Source organism: Pleurodeles waltl, chromosome 2_2 (genome assembly GCF_031143425.1).
Source record: "Pleurodeles waltl isolate 20211129_DDA chromosome 2_2, aPleWal1.hap1.20221129, whole genome shotgun sequence".
Lineage (NCBI taxonomy): Eukaryota > Metazoa > Chordata > Amphibia > Caudata > Salamandridae > Pleurodeles > Pleurodeles waltl.
In genome coordinates this window covers 24284162-24310349 of record NC_090439.1, presented here as the reverse complement: position 1 = coordinate 24310349, position 26188 = coordinate 24284162, and the positions used below count along the sequence as shown (strand labels likewise).

The 26188-nt window shown below is 46.9% G+C and overlaps 1 protein-coding gene across 1 annotated transcript in view; it reads right to left on the bottom strand.

Moving 5' to 3' along the window:
- Positions 1-275: 275 nt before the first annotated feature.
- The window catches only part of DIPK1C (divergent protein kinase domain 1C), a 248512-nt gene continuing 222599 nt past the window's right edge, over positions 276-26188 (bottom strand). Inside the window, exon 4 of the mRNA XM_069219437.1 lies at positions 276-2602. Coding sequence (XP_069075538.1) covers positions 2363-2602 — 240 coding nt within the window. The 3' untranslated portion in view covers positions 276-2362. The remainder of the gene's footprint in view (positions 2603-26188) is intronic.

Here is a 26188-nt window from a genome sequence, read left to right as displayed (position 1 = left end):
TGGTCATCGTCTTGACAATCCACTGTGAGCAAACACTTGAATTCCTCTTTACTACTCTTGTGAATAGTAAAGCAACCTCGTCCTTTCAGATTTCGGATTTGTGGGTGCAATATGCCCCAGGAATGTCCTGCTGATCGTGAACCTGTGAATTATGATCTGTCATTTTTGGCACACTCACATTTTTAGAGGGACCTGTGTTTTAAATAAAGTGCTCAAAAATATGTTTTTCAATGTAGCAAAATGTATTTAAAGATGCATTTAACAAACCATTATTATTTATATAAACGTCTTTATTGAAATGTGTTTGTGATGGAGTGTGGTTCATACAGCAAAGAAAAAATATACAATAACTTTGACCTCTGCTTGCTTAGTAAGGCACTTCCAAGACCTTTAGGTGCTGCATACGAAAGCTTGCAAGGAATTATGTACAATCATAGAGATGGCCACAAAATGTAAACGTTAATTATTCAAGTGTTATACGAACTATGTAGAAGTAGGACAGCTCTGCACACTCATGGTTGGACAGAATGCAACCACACGTGGTGCAGAGCTCCACCTGGATGAGTTAGTAGTGGCCAAAGGTTCTTAAAGGAGCGTGAAAAATAGCACATTTTACAAGTTTTACCCTGAAAATGGGACATGACGTTGATTTTGGTGCTTGCATGCCTTTCTCCCTGACAGATTCTGTGAGGTTTGACCTACTAAAATTTAATGGGGACTATGGCCTTCATTCCACTCAGTATTTACAAGGTGTGATAAAATCCACACCACCCATTTGCCCAATGCTTGCTCAAATAGGGGTTTGCTCAAGGTTTTGGAATTTTTTTAACCGCTGGTAATGAGAGCCTCAGTGTCAGCTTGATGAACTATGTGAAGGATGTTTGGGATAGTTGTTGAGTTGCTAGTGGGTGATAACCCGTTTGTTCAATCAACGTCTACATATTCTACATTACTGACACCTTATTGCCATCTTCACCTTAGGAGGCAAGTGCTTCCTGTGTTGTAGAGTTACACTACCATCCTCCTGCCATGATCGTTGCACGTTATGAGATTTAGGGATGTTAGGTGAGCTGTAAATGGTGTTTTGCTACTCTTGCTCTGATTGTCAAGTGAGTCGCACACACACTTCGACTGTTAGGGGACGTGGCATATTTCAACTGCCGATAACGTGCGGTCAAAGTGAGGGAACAACCACAGGCACATTCTCTCAGTACCAAAGGAGCACAATAGATCGATGGTGTGTGCAAGGGAGTCGCATTTTTAATTATTCCATGTGCTGCCATTTTAATAACCATCACATCTTGTTTTGCTTGGATTACGTGCAAAAATTCGGATCGAATAAAACGCACTTTTTTGAAGAACTAAAACGTTAGAGGCTTCTTGAATTTTTTAAGGAAGTTTCATTTTGCGGCCCAATTACCTCATATATTTTACACTCTTTTTACACTCGGGTTGTAGTGCAGTGTCTGACAAGCACATGATGTATGTCTGTGTAGGGGATATTTTTGGAGCTGCTTCAAAGCGCGATTAAACAATGTATTACAAAACCTTTCTTTACCTTCATGTGCACAGTGAGAGTGATTAGGCTCATCATGTTGTGGGAGGGCGACAACGTCGGGGAGAGAGGTGTTTGGAGTGTTACACCCCCTTAATAAATGATGTTTCCAATGAATAGCTGGCCGCAGGTGCTTTCAGGTATGGTGGGGTGTCTGCCGGATTTCACTTGGGATTTTTTCATTCACACACTGTAAAAAACACCGACTCTCTCTTTTCTCTGTTTTGAAAGCCTTTAATTTTTTTTGATTATTTTACATAATATTGTGTTTCTCTCCTTAGTACTTCTACAAATCCACACACCTCTCCCCTTCCACTGCCCCTTAAGTCCCTCTCATGAGTCCTGCTTGTCATATCCTGTATTTTAAAAAAAATTGACAGTGTGATATGCGCCTCACGCTATGGAAGAGAGTTGTTTATGGACTTGGGTCTGTCCTATTCTACAGAACACTAGTTAAAAGGGGCTTAATAGGTCTCAAAACTCAAGCAGACATAATCAAAGAAACATTCTGGGATGTCTACTGGTGGTGATTGTTATAGATGCAGGACTGGTTAGATAGAACTGTGTTTTTTTTCCCTACACTGGATGGTAGGCAACTCGAGTACAGTGTGCAAGCAAAGAAATGGTTCCAATAGAACCTGTGTACAGATGATGGCTCTCACTGATTTAGCAGTGTGACACAATACCTTGTGCTCAGTAAGTGGCATTATTATATTTTGGCCAGCTTATGTAAATTCCAAGAACATAATTAATTCAGTTAAGAGAGGCAGGGTCTATTGATCGTAAGTACTCAATGTACAAGTCTTTTTAGAAACCAAAGAAAGAGAAAATGCCCCCATTGTTCTGAAGTTCTTTTTGGCTGTCCTGAAGTAAGCTGTACAGCTGGGAGGCTGACGCAAGAGATGGCCCAGTGATGGTCACATCCATGTCCACAGGCTCAGCACATCGTTGGACTGCTCTCTGTATCTGTATCAGTAAAGCTGAGGACACTGAAGATCCCATAATACTTGGCAGGAACCAGTGACGGAATATCTTGTCACATATTACCTGAAAAAAATAAGAGATAACTGGTAAGCTTTTTTGACAGGAGAGCCTTGGCAGTCAGACTCTCATTTGTGAAGGCAAGCAGGTTCAATGCTAGCACAGACAAAATATAAAATGCTTTGAAATGATGCAGGGTGCAATTGTAAGTGTAGGGCAGCATGACAAAAGTAGTGTGTCAGCCCCTTGCCTGTGTTTGTGTCTGAACAGCAGTAGTATATCATCGTTTGTTCTTTTATACTCTTTGTTTTTATTTGATCTTGTTTCTATGTATGTGTGTCATATTTACTATGTCACTATGTTCCATGGAATATCCAGTGAATCAAGAGAGCGTTGGGGTGAGTTGCCTGTGGTCTACTTGCCTACTGGATGTCTCCCTGGTCGTGGGTTCCACTACTCCAAGAGGTAAATAAAGAAAGGACCTCAACTCTTTCACACTTCGAAGCTTCCGGGATTTTGTTGTGTGAAGTGCCATTCTGCAACAATCCTACAACAACATTTTAGTCTATCATGACATACATGAATGTTATCCTCTTCTCAGCTTGGCGCCATCACCTACTCTAGCAGCACGTCCTTGTGAGTACAAGATGTCTTTACTTATGCTTTAGGCAGCACAGGAGGCTTGTACACACAGTCTCTTACATTAAAATTAATTTTGACTAAACATAGAAACCTGCTTAGCAATGCCCATCTGCTCATAAATAGAAAAAATACATTTTTATGAAAGTAGTAAAGCATTAAGGCAACCACGGCAACATTGGGCACCTCCTGTTTGTTCAGTGGGGCGATTGTGAGCATTGCTTGGAAAGGAAATATAGAAGTGCAGGTACTCACTATCACAGAGTACCTGTCTGCTACTAAGACGTGCTGGTATGAACTCTCCTCGTAACACTATTGCACTCTTGCTGAGAAGTGCTGATACACTCCCTTCCAAATTAAAGAAGTGCACTTCTGGGAGTACATGCCCAGTTAAAGCATTAACTGAGAGAGAACTATGAGGTCCCCATTGAATCAACGGCCCTACTAAAAACCCAGCATCCTAGTCACAGCGTAGCTGCTGTTTCTCCTCATTGCACTGCATGCTGCAAGTTTGAATCAAGAGCAAGCTATGAACCTTCTTAAAATGTGATGTCTGCAGTGGACAGAAGGAAAATCTGTGTCTCTTCAAATTATCTGCAAAACCCTGCACTTTGTGTGAGTCAAGGCACTGTTCAGGTCTTGCTGACCTTGGATGGCAGTGTTTGCCGTAGTCTCGCCTTAGCACTATTCTGTCCATGCCTCAAGTAGCAGCAGGATCGGACTGGCATATAGGACAATCTGGCAAGTTCTCAAGAAATGCTCTCAGAGAGCAGTGTATACGCTGTTCTTTTGGCTGTTTGTGGGTCTATTTAATGTCTGGTGATCCATTTTTACTGTTCATTCTCTGATATTACCCCAAACATTTCCTGCAGTAAGCACAAATCCATGTTGTTATGCATATATTTAAAAAGCTTGTACAGCGTGTCTTGCAAGTTTAAAATTGCCCTGATTTGTAAATGTTCATTATTTTTTTGCCATTTGATACGATATAGGGGACCTTTTCAGTTTGTTGCCCGGGCCTATATTCTATCCCAGTCCCTCATCTGTGTAGCAGCCATTTGCCTGAAAAAAACATATGCCCCCACTTCTTCCAACTCTCTGTCTCAGCTCAGGGCATACACGATTACATTGTTCTGAGTCTGTTCAGAGCTGAATGTAAGGACCTGATTATGAGTGAGTTGGAGCAATAGTGCAATTTATCACATCCAAATAAAATCTGCCTCCAGGGTTCAGAATTAATCAAATTCGGTATAAAGGTTTTGAGTAATAACATGCACATTTTTGTGTTTATCAAGCGAAAACACCACTGTAATGCTAAGCATTTTTCCCCCAGTTAAATTACTGCAGGTTTGACTTGCCAAAATGTAAATAAGGGTGAGGACTTTATCGCACCTGATATTTAAAATTACAACCAATTCAGAATTCTGACAACTTGACAAATTGGGTTGGAAAACTTCGACCTATTCATAATCAGGGCCTGTGCTTTCTTTCCTCACTACAAGCAAAGAACTTCATCTGTTTGTAGTCTAAAGGTTTCAACAGTTTTGCAAGCCTGTGTTCAAGGTGCATAACGCTGCAATGTTCAGTATATAGAGTATTAGTGTTCAGTTACTTACCGGTAAACTTCATTACCCCAATTAAGGATCTTCCTCATCCCAGTCCTAACAAACAAGGTTAGGTATGTCACTGACAGCAGTAGCACAGAAGTCCCTTCTTTATTTCCACACTTCTTTCCATTTAATGACTCCTCCTCCTGTTTGTTTTCAAGCAGTGCCCAAACAAGGAGCAACCATGAGGGAGAGACGGGAGAGGGCTGGGACAAGGAGGATCTCTAATTGGGCTACTGAAGAATACCAGTAAGAAACTGAACATTACCCCTTCATGTGATCCTCCTTGTCCCAGTCCTAACAAACAAGGAAGTAACCAAGCACGAAGAAACAAGCGATCACCAAAAAGAGAGTGGTCTGCATACAAAGTTTATTCACAGAACAACAACTTCATTTAGAAGCAGTAGCTAAGACAGCGGAACCAAAATTCTCGTCAAGATTGTCACAAACAGAGATAGTAGTGGGTAAGGAAAGTATGAGGGGATGACCCAGTGACCCACTGGCCGCCCTGCAAATGTCCAAAAGAGAAACACCTCCCGCTTCTGCTCAGGAAGTAGATACTGCCCTAGTAGACCTCCCCTGTACATCCTCCGGGAGAGACTCCCCCACCCCATAAGCCCAGAAAAATAGCCTGCCTCACCCACCTACTAAGATTTTGGGTAGAGGCCTTCTGTCCCCTGGCAACCAAACCACAAACTACAAATACGGATTGGCAAACTCAAAAAGGCTTAGTATGATCCAAATGAATCAGAAGAGCCCTCCTGACATCCAGGGTAGAAGGAAGGGAAGAGGAGGAATCTGTAAAAACGGCAAAACCACCTCCTGAGAGAAATGAAAAGAGGAAAAAACCTTAGGGACAAACTTAGGGTCCAGCCTGAGAATCACCAGATCCAGGAAAAACTTCATGTAGGGAAAACCAGATAAAGAAGTACCCAACTCACCCAAACGTATGGGCAAGCTAATAGCCACCAGGAAAACCACCTTGGCAGACAACCAGACCGACTCGGCCTCCTCCAAAGGCTCCAACGGGCCCCTTGCAAGTCCCTCAAAACAACAACCAAATCCCAAGAAGGAACCAGCTTGCAGACAAGGGGCTGTTTTACCCTGAAGCTCTTATGCAGCCTCAAAACCAGAGGACATAAGGTAGAAAAATCATCTGAAAAAAAACAACAGGCTCTAATCACAGCCCACCAAGCTGAAGAAGTACTAGGAGTTAAACCTTTCAAAACACCATCTCATAAAAAATCCAGGATTTTAAACGGATCAATATGAGTGGGATCCTCCAACTGGGCCTTACGTGAGGAAGAGAAAACCCCCCAATGATTACCATAAGATTTCAGGGTAGATTGTTTCCTAGAAGACAATTTCCTGAGCAACTTGTGACGAACAACCCAACTGAACCAAGCCTATTCGTTCAATAGCAAGGCTGTAAGACACAACCGAGACATCATCTGGTGAGTCAGGCACGGAAACTGAAGGGGAGATGAGCTGCGAGTAAGAATAAAAAAATGACCCTTGACCAGAGGGAGAAGAGGAAACCAATGACTGCAGGGCCACTAAGGGGCAATGAGACTTACCTTGACCTGTTCTGCCGGAACTTCTTCAGCACCTTCTGCAGAAGAGTAATCTGAGGAAATGCATATAACAACCCCAGAGGCTAAGGGACTGAGAGAGTATCCCCCACACAAGCCTGCAGAGTTGGAAGTTCTCTGCAAAAATGAAGGCAATGAGCATTCCCTAGAGAGGCTAACAAATCCAACCAGAGAACCTCAAACGTGTGGCACACTCTGAAGAACAGAAGCAAGCCAAGCGATACATCACAGAGGGTAGCAGGTTCTGCCTGAAACAGTCTACTCAAAAATTAATCTCCCCCTGATGTAAACAGCCTCTAGACCCAGAAAAAAAAACTGCCCATGCACAAGTCTGAGATGCAACTAGATTCAGGGGTGCACAACGTGTGCCCCCTTGCCTGTTGAGGTAAGCCCTTCCAACTTTGTTGTCTGTACTGACCACCACATTCAGACCCTTCAGATTCTCCTGAAAAACAAGCAAAGCCCTCAACACAGCCATGAGTTCCCTCCAATTAGAGAATTGTTGATTCTCCCAATGAGACCAAGGCACGCCCCATTCCAGGTGACCCAATACCACCACCCAGCCCCACTCACTGGCATCGGTTGTCAAAAGAACTACATATGGGATCTGAAACAGAACTCCTCTTTCTAGGTTGTCCCTGACCAACCACCATGGCAGAGCTTAGGAAATCTGAGCCTTTGTGACCCCGTAGTCCCTGGATCTAGGATCACAATGCCTGAGAATGTGAGTCACAGTTGCTTTTAAATGGAACGTCACCGAAGGAACCACTGCAGTGGAAGCTGCCAACATCCCTTGCACGCTCAACGAACATCTTGCAGAACTGAATGAGAGACAGAGCAAGTCCATCACAGACCCCTGAAGAAACAGAACCCTATCTCCTGTAAGAAATGCCACCCCCAGCCAAGTGTCTAGGTGAGCTCAGATGAACATCTTCAACTGGAAAGGAGGCAGGTGAGACTTTGGAAGGTTCACCAGTAGGCCAAAATCATCCACTGCCTTGAGCACCACCTCCACATCCTGTTGAGCCTTTCAAGAGTTGGAGCAGCCAATATCAAGTCATCCAAATATGGATGAAACACAACACCTTTTAAATGCAAAAAAGCAACAAAGGGGCCAATACCTTTGTGAAGACTCTGGGATAAGTGACCTAGCCGAAAAGAAGCACCTGAAGCTGAAAATGCTGTCTGAGTACCATCAACCTCAAGAATGACTGACTCTCAACATGGACTGGCACCTCAAAATAGGCATCTTGGAGGTCCAGTGTTGCAGATAATCACCCTTCGTGAGGAGAGGAATGATTGACTGTAGGGACACCATCCAAAAATGTTTGACCAACAGGAACTTGTTCAGAGAACAGAGATTGAGAATGGACCAAAATGACCCATCCAGCTTTGGAACCAAACACAGAGCTGAGTAAAACTCCATACCCTGTTGAGCGTCAGGCACTTGAACAATTGCTCTTTTCTGTAGGAGTAAATCTATTCCCACTTGAAGACTCTGCAACTGGCTGGGATCCTTTGGAGAAAGAGTAGGCCTGAAACGTGGAGGAGGAGACTGATCTTTGAATGGAATCTGATAGTCATGTTCGAAAACGGGAAGGACCCAGGCATCTGTCACGGCAAGCTTCCACTCTGGAAGAAAGTCTCTCAGGTGACCTCCCATTGCCAGATAGTCATTTTGGCTGTTGGAAAGAAGGGTCAGTAGAGGAAGAAAGCCGGGATTTATTGTAGAATGCAGCCCCGACCACAGGCACTACCTCGAAAGGAACAGCTTTCACTGCCGTGGAAAACCCCCTGAAGGGAATCAAACTGCTTCTTATCAGTCACAGGTTTAAAAGGGGGTAGGATTTTCTTTTCCTCCGCCGCTTTTTTAACCATTTAATTGAGTTCTGGACCAAACAATTTCAGTCCCAAAAGAACAATTTACAAATCAAGGAGCGTTGACCAGTGTCCAACTTCCAAGACTTTAACCATAATGGCCTCCTATCCACAATGGAAGCACTAGCAGCAGCGGTTGAGGCCAAAGATCGTCAAAGGCAGTGTCAGACAAAAACTGGGACAACAGTTCCATACGTGCCAATAATTCAGATGGATCATCCTGAGCCTGCAGGCAGTCAAATAAAGAATGAAAGGCCTTCAAAAGAGCCTGCGTGGCATATCCAGCATAAGTGTTAGTACGAATGCCAAAATTGGAAGCAGCACAGGCCCTTTTCAAGGCCAATGCCACTTTCTTATCCATGGGGTCAGTAAGGACAGCATCCTCTGAGACCAGAGAGGAAGAAGACAACATGGACACCAAGATTGTATTAACCTTAGGCGTCTGAGGGAAATGGTCTTCAAAATCTTCCAATAAATATTTCTTATGAAGAAAGCAAGGAAATGTAGACTTGCCCATGTCTTTCTATTCCTTAAGGAGCAGATTCTTAATGTCCTCATGAAATTGCAAACAATCCACCTTAACAGTATTATACAGTGGCAGAAACTCATCTTCTTCAAGAGCCAGGGCCTCAAACTCCAGTGGGTCCCTTAAATGAGACAAGACCTCCCTTAATTGGTCAGACTGAATGTATCTCCCCTTACAGTAATTAGTCTTATCAGCCTCATCCTCCAACCTTTGGGGCTTTGCAGGGACTTCCTTTTCCTGTAGATAGGAATCCACAGCTTCCTTAATCAAGGACTGCTAGTCCGCCTTAGAAATATGTAGCAATTTCGCAGGCTCCTGCAGCTCAGGAGACTGAACATGTTAAGCCGTCTCCAAATGTTTTGCCATTGTATTGACAAACTGACACCAGAAAGTACAGAAACACTCTCTATAAGTGTGTGTGCTTCCTATTATAGACATCACTAAGCAACCGGGTCCCATCTCCCGAGAACCCAGTAGCCACAAGAATAAAGCCAACTCTGCAGTCCACGTCTAAACACACACGCGCAGAGGTAGGTAGAAGCCACCATGCTGGTGAAATACAACTGCTCCTCAATGTGACTGCAGTCGCCTGCCACAGCTCAGCACATGAGCAGGGTACGCATACAAGGAGCAGAGAAAGACACTGCCTCCTGCTTTAGCAAATTCAGCCCAACATGCATGCACAGTGTGCAACAAAACCAATAAGTGTATACTAAAACATTAAAAACAGTAAAACATTTTAAACAAAGAAGCAGACAACTGGGTCTAACTGCCCATCGGCAGGAAACAAAACAGAAGGAGGCGAAAGGGAGGAGTCGTTATAGGAAAAAAAAGCTGTAAAAATAAAGAAGAGACTTACGTACTGGGACCAGCAGGATCACATGAGTGGGGAGTGGGGAGTGGGGAATGACAATTGCAAGCCATGGGCAGTATTCCAAGTGCTTTTGCATACTCTCAACATTAGTCCAACACAATCTAATGAATCAACATACCATCATTTAGACACCACTGCATCAACTCTAGTAGGTAGTAGGGGGCCTGGGAGGGAATGTCGAAGAAATGAGGTCTCCCCCCCCCCCGGGAAGTTTGGGGAAGGTGATACGCCCACGAGCACCATTTTGGGTGCTTTTTGGGCAGTGGGTTTGGCAATATATTGGGGGCCATTTTGTAGAATTCCACCATTTTGGGGAAGGCGACACTGTGGCCGATTTAGGTTGCCAAACATTTTTCACTTATGAAAATTATTCAGGAATTGTTCTCTAGTTTTTAGCATTTTGGTTGCACTTTAGCTGTGAGTCATAGGTTAATACTGGTAGAGATTCGGCAGCTTGAGTTGGTGCGGGAGGGTTTGAGTGCTTAATTACCTGTTAGTGCCGGCGGGTGTCGGTTGAGGTGTTTGGTCCGGGTTGCGGTGCAGCATGGATGATTGGGTGTGAACGGCGCTTCGCCTGCTTCGGGAGGTCGGGCACCTCAATCTGCTGTGGGAGGGTGCTGTTGAGCCCCCACGCCCGGCCAGAAGAGCAGCGAGTGGGGTGGTGGCGGCCGTTGCGGCCTGCTCGCCCCTGGGCCGGTGAATAGCTCTGGACAGCAGGTAAGGCTGGGGAACCGGGGGTGTGGGCAGAGTGGGGGTGTTTCAGTCGGATCGGAGGGGTGGGGTGCAAGCGTGCTGGCCCAGCCCTCTGCAAGTAAGGGCCGGCCGCGAACAAGCCACGTGGATGGGGGGGCGGGGGCGGCAGTGTGCCACGAGCAGCCGGCGACGTGGAAGAGAGAGCGCCTGGGGGCAGGGCGGGTGGGGATTGAGCCTGTGAGCCAGGTCTGTGTCCAGGAGGGTGGCAGGGAGCTGATCGCACTGGAGGGGGAGGGAGGGGGGTGTACGGGAACAGGAGGTCTTGGGGGGTGGGTAGGGAGGCGGGTGGGGCGGGGGGTAGCGGCAGAAAGTGGGAGACCAGGTTTTGTAAGGGATAAGGGGAGCAGGGCCTGGGGCTGGGGCGGGCTTTTGATGAGGTGGGGGAGGGGGGAAGGGGGATTCGGAGGGAGAGAGGCTGTCACCTAACATGGAAGGGGGGCATAGGTCCGGATCAGGGGTTGGGAGCATTATTGGAATGGAGTGCAGATGAGAAAGAGGGGGAGCAGGAGGTCGAGGAGGATGGGATCACCTTGAAGGTGCGCCCCCCGCGCCGAACGTATGTCAAGCGTTGGGTCCCTGAGTCCAAAGGTGCATGGGGTGCAGGTGACATATGGGAGAACCAGGACATGGAGGTTTCACCAGCTTGGTTGGAAGGTGCCGAGAAGTCGGAATGGTCAGAGGCGCTGTGGGGAGTGTACGCTCAGGGTTTCAAGTTAAGTATTACTGGCACATCGGACCTTCTTTGGCAGGGTGAGACAAAGGGGAGCCAACGTGACTCAGGTCGGTTTGCTGCAGCCCGGAGACACTGGGAGGAAGCGAAGGTGGGACACAGCGCAGCCGGCTTGATATCGTCAAAGTATACGGAAGGACACGAAAAATCGTCCGCTAAGGTTGGCTTGAGGGGGCCGTGTGGCAGACAGGGTCTTGCGTCCCCCGGCACTGCGGTTCCGACAGTCAGCGGCCTGGCCTAACAGAAGGGCTTGGAGGGCGGCGGACGGCCTCCAGGCTGCCGTCGCTGGAGGCGGGTTTTGCAGTAGCCGGTGAGAAAAAGGCTAGGGTTTTGGAGAGCGCCCTGCCAGGTGAGTGTGGTGGAGGTGTCTCCAAGGAGTTTTTGGACTATGACGAGGACAGTATAGAGGAGGGAGAGTTACGGGAGGACCAGGAGGAAGAGTGGTGGAACAAAAAGGGGGGGTGTCTAACTCTGTCCCTCAGTCTTTTCAGGTACCAAACAACTTGGCGGGAACTGAACGATTGGCAAGGCGGACGGCTCAGGATCGGCCCCTGTCTTTGGCACCAGGTAAGGAGATGAAGGCGAACCGCTTGGTGTGGTATCAGTGGCGATTTGAGGTGAAAGCGGACAGTTCTGGGGAGCGCTTGCATAAAGGGGTGTATTTCCTGGTACTTCGGGGTGGGCCGAGAAAAGGGAGGGGAGACGCTGGGTGCAGGTGCAATGGAGGAGTCAGGTAAGGCAAAAGAGGAGGCAAGCTCGGGGAAAGTAGGTGGGAAGGTGAAGCGACTGCCCTACATGGATACGGCAAAACCCCTGGGGGCCCACCTTATGGCGGCCACGAAGGAGAAGTTGCAGAGAGAGGTCCGGTCAAAAGAGGGCTTGAAATAGGAGGAGTATAAATTGGCTGAGCGCCCAAGAGTCCCGGTGACTATTGAAAATTAACTGCTGCATTTTTTATATTTGCAAGCGTGTACTGCAAGCATTTTCCTGAGAGATTTGTAGCACTTCTCAAGTATATGGATGTTATCCGGAAGGCGGAACGAAATTACTGGGGTATGCTTTGGTGCAATAAGACAAGGAAATTCGGCCTCGCTGGCAGCAGATTCGGAAGTGCAATGGGGGAGATTGACGCAGACTTATGGCACATACAATTTTCATGGCCAACTGGTTGCCTATTATGTATCGGCCCTTTCGTGAGCGCACCACCCAAGGGAGTGGCAGGAGCACCAGGGAGCGGGGCAGCGAAGACGGGAGCATGTTGGGATTACAACAAGGGACTGTGCACACGTGAATATTGTAAATTTAGACACGAGTGCTCACGATGCGGAGAGAGACATGTGTTTATCAACTGCTACGGCGCAGGCACCACGGGGAACCAGGGCTCTGGACAGGGGCAGTCTTATGCAGGCTGTACCCAAGGGGGTCAGGGTCCTGACAGGCCAAGAGGAGAGCAAGGTCCTTTGGGAAAAAGCTCTTACTCCAGTTAGGGTTGACAGGTTTTGATTTTGGTTGGAGCGCTATGATGATAGACGAGAGGGACAGGTGTTGTTGCGGGGTTTTCTGCAAGGTTTTGAATTATGATACACAGGACCTAGGCAGCGACGTTGGCCCGAAAACTTGTGGTCAGTCCGGGGAAAGGAGGAGCTTGTGTGGCTCAAACTGGAAAAAGAGGGGGCCGAGGGGCACATGGAGGGTCCTTTTTCAGACTGGCCCTTGGAAAACCTCATTGTTTCCCCAATTGGGGTGGTTCCCAAGAAGGAACCGGGGGCAATATCGTTTGATTCATCACCTATCCTGGCCGAAGGGTTCTCCTGTTAATGATTTCATTCCGGAGGAGATCACTAAGGTGTCATATGTGTTGACGAGGCCATGGCTATGGTGGAGTCCCTAGGCTCCGGAGCCTTACTGGCAAAGACAGATATAAAATCTACTTTTAGGCTGCTGCCAGTAAGACCTCGTGATTTTGAGCTGTTGGGAATCCAGTTTCAAGGGAGGTACGTGGACAAAGCGCTCTCTATGGGCTGTTTAATCACTATTTGAGTGTTTTAGCACATTTTTGTAATGGAACTTTGAGACAATAACGGGGCACCAGGAAGTTACACATTAATTGGATGATTTTTTCTTTGCAGGACCTAAAGGTTCGGACTGTTGTGCAGTGGTGCTCTGCCAGTTTCAGGAAATCATGGGGGACCTGGGCGTACCCCTGCCCCCCGAGAAAACAGTTGGGCCCTGTACGGCCTTGGCTTTTTTGGGCATTGAATTGGATACAGAGGCCATGGTGGCCTGGTGACCAGCAGACAAACAGACAGCATGATTGAGATGGTACAGGACATGGTGCGACGAAATAAGGTGACGGTCAGGGATATTCAGGTACTGCTTGGGCACCTTAACTTTGCGTGTCGGGTGGTAAGAGCAGGGAGGACATTTAGTAGGAGACTGGGCATGGCTCTGTCAAGGTACCGTCTACCACATCATCAAGTGCGGCTCACCGCAGGGGTGAAGGAGGATTTGAGGATATAGGCGGTCATTCTGACCCTGGCGGTCAAAGACCGCCAGGGCGGAGGACCGCGGGAGCACCGCCGACAGGCCGGCGGTGCTCCAATGGGGATTCCGACCGCGGCGGTAAAGCCGCGGTCGGACCGGCACCACTGGCGGGCTCCCGCCAGTGTACCGCCGCCCCATTGAATCCTCCACGGCGGCGCAGCTTGCTGCACCGCCGCGGGGATTCCGACCCCCCCTACCGCCATCCAGATCCCGGCGGTCCGACCGCCGGGATCCGGATGGCGGTAGGGGGGGTCGCGGGGCCCCTGGGGGCCCCTGCAGTGCCCATGCCACTGGCATGGGCATTGCAGGGGCCCCCCGTAAGAGGGCCCCTACATGTATTTCACTGTCTGCTGCGCAGACAGTGAAATACGCGACGGGTGCAACTGCACCCGTCGCACAGCTTCCACTCCGCCGGCTCGATTCCGAGCCGGCTTCATCGTGGAAGCCTCTTTCCCGCTGGGCTGGCGGGCGGTCTGAAGGCGACCGCCCGCCAGCCCAGCGGGAAAGTCAGAATTACAACCGCGGTCTTTCGACCGCGGAACGGTAACCTGACGGCGGGACTTTGGCGGGTGGCCTCCGCCGCCCGCCAAGGTCAGAATGACCGCCACAGTGTGTTTTTTTGGAATCTTTTAAAGGTATACCGATACAGACATGGCCGGTATGCGACTGGGACGTGAAAATTTTCTCAGATGCGTCAGGGGCGTTGGGCTGTACTGGCAGGACAAATACTGTGTGGAGGAATGGCCGGCGGCATGGCACTCCGGGGGTCGCAGCATCGCGTTCCTTAAATTGTTCCCACTTGTGGTGGCGGTGCACGTCTGGGGTCACCTCCAGATGCATAAAAGAGTGTTGTTCAGGGTCGACAACCTGGCAGTTGTGCAGGTGATCAATCGCCAGTCGGCTAGAGACGTACAGGTGTTGCAGCTGCTGCGTGTTTTGTGTTTTTGAGTGCCTGCGCCGCAACATCTCTTTTACGGCGTGACATGTCCCGGGGGTAAACAATGACACTGCAGATGCGTTGTCTCGTTTGCAGTAGGAGAGATTCCATGGTTGGTTGCGGACGAGGCCCTGTGCAGGATGACTATGCCAGCAGCTCTGTGGACTGTAGGAGACAGCGGATGTTGCGACTGGTGGTGAATTCCTTGGGACATTCTCCTCAACAAGCGTATAGCAGGGCGTGGCACCATTTTTAGCGGTCCGGGGCTCGGAAACAGGAATTTGACAGGGACAGATTGGAGGATGTAGTGAAATTTATCATGGATATAGTGGGGAGACATTTGTCAAGAGTCACCATTACAGGGAAGTTGGCAGGCATTGCTTTATGGGGAAACTGTTGTGGGGTTACACGCTGTCGGCGGGTGAGCTGGATCACAGGATTCTTGAGGGTTGGGCCAAAGAAGAAGGGATGAAGGGAAGGGTGAGGCAGCCTATATCGCTGTGCCTTTTTAAAGAGGTTATGCAGGTGTTGATGGTGGTGTGTTTCAATAAGGCAAAAAGGCCTATTGTTTTGGACATTAATGTCTTGGATGTTTTTTGGGGCATTCCGGGTTTCCGAATTGTTGGGGTCAAAAAATACATTGGGTGTGCGGTGGAATGATGTCCGTTTCGGGGTGCAAGGCTTGGTACTGTGCAAGGGGAGATCAAAAAAAGACCAGCGACGGAGGGGCATGCATGTGGTGCTTGCTGCCTACCCAGCCCCTGGGATATGTCCTGTTTCGCTTGGCTTCAAACTAAAGGCCACAGTTAAGGAGAATAATGGAGGGTTTTTCATCATTAAGATGGTCAGGGCGTCTTGGCATATCAGCTTTTAGCGGTCTTAAGGGCAGCCTTGAGGGTATTGGGGTGGGATGCTTCCCAATTTGGGACCCATTCTTTCCGGATCGGGATGACAACGTAGGCAGGATCCAGAGGATAGAAGAAAATAGAGTTGATGGAACTGGGGAGGTAGAAGTCGGATGCATACAAGAGATATGTGAGAAAGGGGGTTGCAGGAATATGACTATTTTTCTCCTGCTGCAGGTTGAGTGCCCAGACCAGTGGTGCGCTTCCTGTTGATCTGGGTCGTAGGCCATTCATTCATCAAATATGTCCTGAAGCAAGCACGGTGAACGGCTATTGGGGACAATTTGGGATTGGACAGGGAACGGTATTATGTGCAATGGCAGGGTAAAGGGGGATGCACTGGCAGGATTTATTATGGACCTTACAGAAAGTTTGAGGGAGGGGTTTTTGTCCCGACCTGTTATTGATCCATTTGGGAGAAAAGTATTTGGTCCAGAGGACAGAATTGGATATAATGAGGCACATGAAAATGGATTTGCAGGAGATTCAGCAGCAGTGGCACGGTTGCCACGTGATGTGGACAGCCTTTGTCCCTAGGAGGATATGGCGAGGGGAGAAAAAGCCGTGCGCAATCGAAAGAGCGCACAGAAAAATTAATAAAGAAATGCACACTTTTTGTAAGGAAAAAGGGTTCACGTATTTGGAGCATAGAGATCTACGTTTTGAGGAAATTGAGTTTTTTTAGGGACGACAGAGTACACCTGTCCTTCAGGGGCATGGAGTTGTACCTGCTCCAGATGAAGGAGGTTTTGAAAACGTTGTTCAAGGAACAATAAAAAAAAAATTACTAATAATAAATATTAACACTAAAGGGGCAGCAGTAGGTCATGCAGTGACTGATCAGTGACAGACACGGGGGACAGAATAAGGGGAGGTCTCCCCTTTTTCTGGTGGCGGAGACAGAGACTGTTCACATGACAACAATAATGGATGGACAGCAAATCTGCCAATGACACTTTCAGATTGAAAGGGGGTGCACAGCAGCAGGACAATACAGATAGGAAATTTGGCATTAGGGGTTGGAGGCTCAGGTTCAATGGGTAGGTGGCAGCAAGAAACTATTAAGGTGACAAAACAGATGCAACAAAGAAAGCTTTACAAAAAGGAAGAGTGTATTAACAAACTGCAAGGTTAAGGGGAGGGGAAGGGAAGGGTAGGTTAGGGGAGGGAGGAGCGTTTTGGTTAGGTAAAATTGGATGTATAGTGAGGTGGTTAGCTTTGTGAGGCATGAGGCCAGGATATTGATTTTGTAAGTGCACCTTTTTCCAATAAAGCGGCCTTTTACACACTCAAAAGGTGTAGTGGTGCAGTTTCCCTCTTCCCCAAAAGAGGTTAATTACTTTATCATCAGCATCAATCTGCATTTTTCAGTTAACAACATATATGTCATGTGTATATGAAAAATGTAAATGTGAAGAGTAACATTTCAAAAGAAAGAAAAGAAGTGTATTAACATGTTCAATATTTTATAGACATTTTTAAAGTGTACAGAATAATAGAGCTTATTTGAAAAAAAAAACATGGGCTTCTTATTTTGGTACACAGAGGCATTTTGGTGCCGTGTTCCCTTTTGTTGTACAAGGTTAAGTGCCACATCTCCACCCTTTAATTGCTCAAGATATATCACATCTCCATAAGCTGCTTTCTGGTGCAAATTACCTTTTCATGTATTTACAAATATATATAAAGGTGATATAGCTGTTTTGATGTTATTGGTGCAGTGTTAAATCGAAGGAGAATGTTCCATTGAGCAGCAGGTCAATGTAATGGCAGTTGAGGTTGTAACACACAACTGTGTGCTTGTAAAAATCACATGCAATAGTTAAATTAATGTAGGTGGTGAGTGGAGTAAAAGCGTGAGGGCACGTGTGTGTATGAGTTTGTGTATTTGTGTGTGTGTCTGTGTGACTATTTCCTTATTTTCAGTGGCCATTTTAGTTTTGCAGAAGGATTTACCCAGGTCCAGCACTTTGTAATATTTCAGGGGAGGAGTTACTTATATGTTTGGTGTGGTGTGGAAGGTATGCAGGACACATAGGGAACAGCAGCATCACTAGGCTTTTATATCCATGTTAGAGGGTAAAAGTGGCTGCCACACAAAAAATGAAATATTGTAGCGCTCTTCTTGTGGAAGCCTGCCACTGCCAGAAGGGTAATCACATTTTTGCCATCATTATGAGTTGCACAATACTTGTGGGGTGCAAATACAACACACACAATTACCATTATTGTGTTATAACACCTCCCCCGTACCATGTAATTGTGAATTAATTACCCCATAAGTGGGCTTAATTTAAGAGGAAACCTCACATGTAATTGAATTACAAACGAGAGTTGAATCAGTACATCGATTTATGGCATTGGTACAATTTGAATCATAATGCAGACTCCCCTCCCCCGATTTTGTGATTAGTTAAAAAATTGCAAAACCATCAATTTGTAAAAGGCTGGTTCGTTTTAACAAAAATGTCTGCAGACAATAAAATAAATAATTTTTTTACGAAAAAATGCTCTGCAGCTGCACAGAGACAATAAAGGGAGGGGGAGCAACAGGCCAGCTGGCAGCAGAGGTGTCAGGTTCCTCTACAGACTTCCTATCATGAGCTTGCAAACACACAGGGCCCTTTTGCTGTGCTCACAAGGTATGGCCATGCTCCCTGCATATCTCCCAAACCACATCCCTCTCCTCTGCCCTTTGTCTCATGGCCACCACACCCCTGCTGGCCCTTGACTATTCTACACCCCCTACTCTCTCCTGTGCTCCCACATCCGTGGCTCATGTGGGCCTCCATCACCTTCTCCATTCTCAAGACACTCATTTATCCCCTCTCCCCATAACACTATCCTCCAGATTCACAGCCCTGCTTTCCTGTCCACCTCTATACCAAGACACGAAATATGACTTGCCATTTTCTCTGGGAGAGGCATACCAAAGATCGAGCAGTATTTTAATGACAGACACATTTTCTGCCTCCTTCAAAAATACTGCAAATTTTGGAGTTTGGGACCTCACATTTTATGGGGTTGTCTCCAACATTTGCCATCCCAGACAGCAAATTGCTGGAGGTCCTGTCTACTGAGGTCAACTGTTAGAAATTGGGTAAATGATTGGCAGTGGTATGGACCCCGTCCATGCAGGAACCACAATCCTAGTCATGGTAAGTCACCAACACACCCTAAATGTAACTGTGCTCATCCCCTGGTAGCTTGGCACAGAGCAGTCAGGCTTATCTTAAGAGGTAATGTGTTAAGTATTTGTGCAACACTTCAACAGTAAATCAGTCAAAATATCACACAAAAAGATATCACACAAGATTGGAACAATAGAACTTAATTTAATAAATACAACAAGACCAAAAAGAGAAAAAGTCCAATAACTACTCAAGATATGAATTTTTAAACGATAAACTGTGAAATAGCGCTTAGAAACAAGAAGCGAAAACTGGGGATATATGGTGGTGCCAGACGGGACAAAGTCATAAGTTCAGACAGACAGAGATGGAGTGTAGGCCAGCTACAAGTACCCAGTGTAGCCCGCTGAACAGAAGTACCATAATCCTCGTTGCATTTCTGAGATGGTTGCGCTTCATCAACTTCGAAGATGCGGGGAGCAGGCTCAAACGATGCGTTAGTGCTGATTGACAAAGTGGAGGCGATGTGTTGATCATTCCCACGCAGTAGAGAAGATATGTTGATATTCTCCATGGAGCATCGGTGATGCATCGGTTCCAAAATATGGTGGTTCCAGAGGGATGCACTGAAGTTCATCCCACGCTGGAGAGGCGATGTGCCGACTCCGATCTACGTAATAGGGGCGATGCGCTGATTCCGATCTGATCCATGCAACAGGGACATCTGTGCAACGACGGTGATGTGTTGATTTTGAGTGGAGCAGTACTTTATACCCAATTCCAAAGACCCAGGACTGGATTGGCACCACTTGGCAGGGCAAGACTCACAGTTGGCAGAGTCCAGGTGCTATAGCAGGTGAGTTGGAAGTCTCTTGTGCCCCTGAGACTTCATTAAACAAGAGGCAAGCCAGCAAGCCCTTGAAGTCACTTTGATTCTGCGTTGGAGTGATGCAGGTCCAGTCCTTCTCACTCCCACACAAAGAGGGCAGCTGGCAGCATGTCAGCACAGCAGAGTAGGAGTCCAGCAGAGTAGCAGTCCTTTCAGTGGCTCAGTAGTCTTTCTTCCTGGCAGAGAATCCAAAGGTCCAGAAGTGTACTGAGTTAGTGGTATCTGAGGCCCAGTACTTATGCACAGTTGTGCCTTTGAAGTGAGGGAGACTTCAAAGAGATGCCTTTGAAGTGCACATAGTCCCTGCCTTCCTGCCCTTGCTCCAGACTCACTACAGGGGAGCATGCAGACCATTGTGTGGGGACAGAGCACAGCCTATTCAGGTGTGTTAGCACCTCCCTCCCATCCTGCCCAGAATGGCCCATCAGAATGTGGATGGCCCATCAGTCACACATAAGCTCCCTTTGTGTGTGGCTATCTAGAGGGAATCCACAAAACCCAGGTATCCCTCACCACTGATGTGTATTCAGAGACATGCAGAAGAAACCAAATGGCTAAAGTAATAAAATGCCAACTTTCTAAAAATGTCATTTTCAGAATTAAAATTTAATATCTGACTTCACCAAAAGATTTGATTTTCTGACTCAGGTTGAAGATGTAATGGTGGCATGGGTCATTGGGCAAACTGGAGTGGGTCAAACTCATAAAGGCTGCTGTTGCCAGGTCTAACACTGATGTTCTCTAAAAAATCCTCATGGTATCCTTTAAATAACCCAACCCCCTAGTAGGTATGAGCAGCAACTGTTACCCTTGTTCCTAAAATTCTGAAATGCAGCTAAACCAAAGAGATACTAACTGATATAATTATTTTGGGTGGCAAGTTGTACTCAAAATCACAAAAACACATTTGTGCTCTCATTCTCCTGTCATAGCTTTGAAATCTTAAAAAACGAAGCCAGCACTTTTGCTAGCCCAATCCAAGGCGGGTAACATGTGAATGTGTCATTATTTTATTAGGATACACTGTTCCAAAGCTGATACAAGGAAAAGGAAAGGAGTCCTGATAATCAGGAGCAAAAGTCCTCACACACCACATATGGTGTCATGCTTCATCATCGGACAGCTCCTCGTCAGGCCGGCGCTGCAATGCCTGACGGGCACCCCCCGAAGGGGGGCTCTTTGCCGGAGATCTTTTTATTAATGATGAAGCCGCGGAACCAAATGTGGGTCCGAAAAAGAGGAGGAAAAAAGGAAAGGACAAAGTAAAATTGGCTCAAAACCCTCACTAAATGGTTTATTATTTGCTGTTGGGAATTGGACAAGATTAAAAGAAGTTACAAGGGAGTGAAACAAGAGATAATGCTCAGGCACTCGTACAAAAAATCAAGGCAAAGGAAGACGGTAATTATCCGAAGTCCCTCAGTATATGGTCAATATGCGGTCGACATGTTTCGCGTCTCTTATGGTCCAAAAGGATCCCCTGACGCTTCTTCAGGACCTACTAAATCATTGGATTATTCCAATTGAAAATAAAGGAAACAAATATTATTATCCCTTTTCTCAGCTCCTGCAATCTAACGCTCACAGTCAAGACGTCATCAGTCACTTACTAGAGATAAACCGGACTGGCTTTTCTTTCCTATCAGTCACCCAACTCCATTCTGAGAAAGGGTATCATGGGATCACGCAGGCCTGTTGCCCGGTTCACAGTGAATTTGTAGTGTTGCCGGCGCTCAGTGGTGCACCTACCCCCGCGGCTGCGTTCCCGAATTCGCCGGCAACACTACAAATTCACTGTGAACCGGGCAACAGGCCTGCGTGATCCCATGATACCCTTTCTCAGAATGGAGTTGGGTGACTGATAGGAAAGAAAAGCCAGTCCGGTTTATCTCTAGTAAGTGACTGATGACGTCTTGACTGTGAGCGTTAGATTGCAGGAGCTGAGAAAAGGGATAATAATATTTGTTTCCTTTATTTTCAATTGGAATAATCCAATGATTTAGTAGGTCCTGAAGAAGCGTCAGGGGATCCTTTTGGACCATAAGAGACGCGAAACATGTCGACCGCATATTGACCATATACTGAGGGACTTCGGATAATTACCGTCTTCCTTTGCCTTGATTTTTTGTACGAGTGCCTGAGCATTATCTCTTGTTTCACTCCCTTGTAACTTCTTTTAATCTTGTCCAATTCCCAACAGCAAATAATAAACCATTTAGTGAGGGTTTTGAGCCAATTTTACTTTGTCCTTTCCTTTTTTCCTCCTCTTTTTCGGACCCACATTTGGTTCCGCGGCTTCATCATTAATAAAAAGATCTCCGCCAAAGAGCCCCCCTTCGGGGGGTGCCCGTCAGGCATTGCAGCGCCGGCCTGACGAGGAGCTGTCCGATGATGAAGCATGACACCATATGTGGTGTGTGAGGACTTTTGCTCCTGATTATCAGGACTCCTTTCCTTTTCCTTGTATCAGCTTTGGAACAGTGTATTATATTTCATTATCAGGTTGACTGGAGGGCATACACTGAACCATATAATCCTCCAATCCCTTCTCTTTATTTGACATTATTTTATTAGGAACCTTTTCCAAGGATCTATAGCAGTTGAACGACGGAACACCGACTTTCAAAACAACTAGTGCATTAACAACGAGGTCGGAACACCGACCTCGTTCTTACTACTAATGATTTTACCACGAATGCCTTAACAACGATATTTCGTTGTAAAGGCATTCCTGATAAAAGCATTACTAATAGGCACCATTCACCCTACATCCCTCACCCCACCCCCCCAACCCCACCCCAAAACCTAAAACCCCCTGACCCCCCCACCCCCTCCGCAAAACCAAAAACGCCCCACCCCCCCAACCCCACCCCAAAACCTAAAACCGCCTGACCCCCCACCCCTCCCCAAAACCAAAAATGCCCCACCCCCCCCAACCGAGCCCCAAAACCTAAAACCCCCTGACCCCCCACCCCCTCCCCAAAACCAAAAATGCCCCAACCCCACCCCAAAACCTAAAACCCCCTAACCCCCACCCCCTCCCCAAAACCAAAAACACCCCACCCCCCCAACCCCACCCCAAAACCTAAAACCCCCTGACCACCCACCCCCTCCGCAAAACCAAAAACGCCCCACCCCCCCCAACCCCACCCCAAAACCTAAAACCCCCTGAACCCCCACCCCCTCCGCAAAACCAAAAACGCCCCACCCCCCCAACCCCACCCCAAAACCTAAAACCCCCTGACCCCCCCACCCCCTCCCCAAAACCTAAAACCCCCCAATTACCTTAGTTGACCCCTTGTCACCTGCGTCGTCCTCCTTCGCCAACTCCCTTCTTTGTACCTTAACCACACATGTTCGTTGTTCAGAACATACGTAGTTAAGGCACAAAATAATGGAGTCGTGGTTAAAAAAAGCATTGTTGCGCTTTCGTTAGCCACGACTTTCGTTAAAAAAAACGTTGTGATAAAGGATGTTTCCCCTCCACAGGTGGTAATACCTGGGGTATTTCCTGATTCTCAACATCTGCTCTAATACCAGCATTAGATATCTGGGATTTGCCCCCTCAGCATCTGGGGGAGTATATTTGGCAGGCTGCGAATGCACATGCTTCAATCTGTTGGTAAGTGTGTTCAACATGGTCTCTACCAGGGCTTCCAAAGATTGTACCATAGAAGAAAGTGCCTTAAGGTTCTCCAAGAATGCCTTGTTAATGAACCCTCGGTGTGGATTTAGTTGCTCCCTGGTTCTGCTTAGTTTTGACTTTAGTTGTGAATAACTGACCCCCCCTCAGTTTCTTCGGAAGCTATAGGTCAGGTACCAGTATGGGAACACAGAGTTCTAAGACATTTTAAAAGAAGTTGAGGATCTGGGGGGACAAGGTGAGGTAAGAACATTCCCAAGTTTGCCTCTATTTAATGCAGTTGCCTCTATCCCGTTGGGAGATTTATTAGGGGCTGAATCTGAGTTTACTGCAGTTTCCTGCATTACAGGACCAGATGTGCCCTCAGTGCAAGTGGATAGAGGCTCTTCTATACTCATAATTTGTTTTTCTATTACCCCCATGGTGCCTGTAATATAATTCATGATAGACGCTCAGGTTGTATGTGTAGATTTAACCACAGTACCTGGATGCTTTCTTTACCCCATACTCCTCACAACTTAGATGCAATTTGAAGATATACACAATTGGGGTTGCTAAGAAAGTATACACAAACAGTAGTAGTAAAACAAAGTTCCACAAACCTCTCTGAGAAAGCTCTGTCCAAAAAGTTCAGTGTAGAAAAAGGGAACCCCACAGCAAAACCAAGGGGGGTCGCTGTGCCCTGCCTCTTTCTGACACTGATGGGCACAGGACGGGCCCTCCCTTGTCCTGGGCTTCACATGGGAACGGCCTGTACACGTCCCATACCACAGTAAGTGAGGCAGCACTATACGCACGTTGTCAGCTCCTACCCCTGCAGCACAGGTGTGAAGATGGCTTGAGGTACCTTGGTTCAGCGAGTCCCACCAGGGTTAATGCGGACAAAGACTACGTTAAAATGCCCTCAATCAGTGTCCAGCGCCCCACGCCATGGTAAAGGAGGCAGTACTATAAGAGCATAGTAAGATCCTTCCCTTGCAGCACAGGTGTGAAGATGGTCAGAGGTACCCTGGGACAGCCAGTCCCATCAGGGTTAATGCAGGCGAAGTTAAAATGTTCCCTCACAGCGTCCAGTGTCTCTCGCTGTGGTAAAGGAGGCAGCTCTATAAGAGCATTGTTACCTTCTCCTCCCACAGCACAGGTGTGAAGACGGTCAGAGGTACCCTGGGACAGAGTCCCACAAAGGTTAATGTGGGCAAAGTCAAAGTAAAAAAGCCCCCAAGCAGCGTCCGTTGCCGCGGTAAAGAGGGCAGTGCTTTAAGCACGTTATGAGCTCCTCCCCCCGCAGTACAGGTGTTAAGGTGGCCAGGGGTACCCTGGTGAGTCCTACCAGGGTGAATGTGGGCACATACAAAGTAAAAATGCCCCCAAACATCGTCCAGCATCCCCAGTATTTTGTTGCACAATCCTTAAATAAATTGCCAGAAAACGCATTGCTCGGCCCTCTCAAATGGTATGGCCTAGCAGCCATGCCTGTGGTCCTGTACCCTTCTGATATTACACTAGGTAAAGGGCTCAGAGCTATAGGTAGTGCTGAATATGTTCTTTGCTCCCCAGACTGAGAGAGTAGGGACATTGCTGGGTTTCAAACTTGTTAAAGGCTCCTCGCAATGATTTCAGGAGTGTGCGGTTATCACACTGAGCTAGTGTGCTGGCACAATGAGTGAAACCAATGAGGCACCACCTTCTTCCACACCACCAAGAAATGCTGTGTGTACTTGGGGTAGAAAGCATCCTGAAACATAATGGTTTAAGCTCGATGACTAGGTATGTCTGACCTACCAATTACAAAGTGCATGCTGTCATCAGCAAAGTGGTCAAGCATATGTGCTGCGTACTGTTGAGCTTGGAGTTTAGATTTGAAAATCCCCTTACCCTTCTCTGCTGGGCACACAAGTGTTTGCTTCTGAAGCTTATAATGACAAAATGCACCCTCCCGGTATGTTACCAGGTAATCTGAGGCTTGAAGACTCCACCCAGACAGCGGGGCCACCACAGGAAGTAGTAGTAAATATGGGAAACAAAGAAATCGGAGCAGTTTTTTTCACTCTTATTTATGCGCAACGGTGCACACTTTTCCCCACATAGTATATTTTTCCATTAAGTAATGCTCATGGGAATCTAATAATTCTCATGAGAATTACATGAGGAGAGCATTAGTGGTATAACATTAGCCCCTGCAGTCAGGTCCCGCCGTACGGGGTGGCCCAAGCTCCAAGGGAACTCTCAGCATAGTACATTGACTGGGTCTGAGAGGTGTTAGGTGGGTGGCTGGTGAGGGAGGGATGTACTGTGCAGGGGGCCCCCCTTCAAGTTTTGTTACGGCACTGGAGGACATCTGCATGAACATCGCATTTGAGGGAGGCACTAGCATGTAAAATACTCATAATATACCAGCTCCAGTGTTTGCGCATCCAACTTTTAAAGTCACAGTAAACATTGCTAAAGTTGCACATATTATTGTGTCACAAATCTGGTCTCACATTTTACACAAGATATTTTCTGTTCGAGCCAAGTCTTGCACAAGTGTTTGATGTAACAATTATAAAACATAAATGACATGTGACATGCTTATTCGAATAATTGTTTTGAAACAAGATGTCTAGTTCTATATAAATCAAAAACAAATGGTATTATTATTTGTTAGAAATGGGGTCTCTAGCTGGCAGTCAGTTTACAACCTGTCCAAGTAGGGACCCTCACTCTAGTCGAGGCAAGGGAGTCACACTCCTAAGATAACCCCTGCTCACCCCCTTGGTCGCATGGCATGAGCAGTCAGAGTTATCTCAGAGACGATGCGTTAGGTATTTGTACCGACACACAGTAACACAGTGAAAACACTTCAAATGGACATCACACCAGTTTAGAAAAATAGTCAATATTTATCAAAGTAAAACAAGACCAAAATGACATAAATCCAACATACACAAGGAAAGATTAAAAGATTAAATCCCAATAAAAGCACTTAGAAACACAATACCTCCAACTGGTGCTATCACTGCAT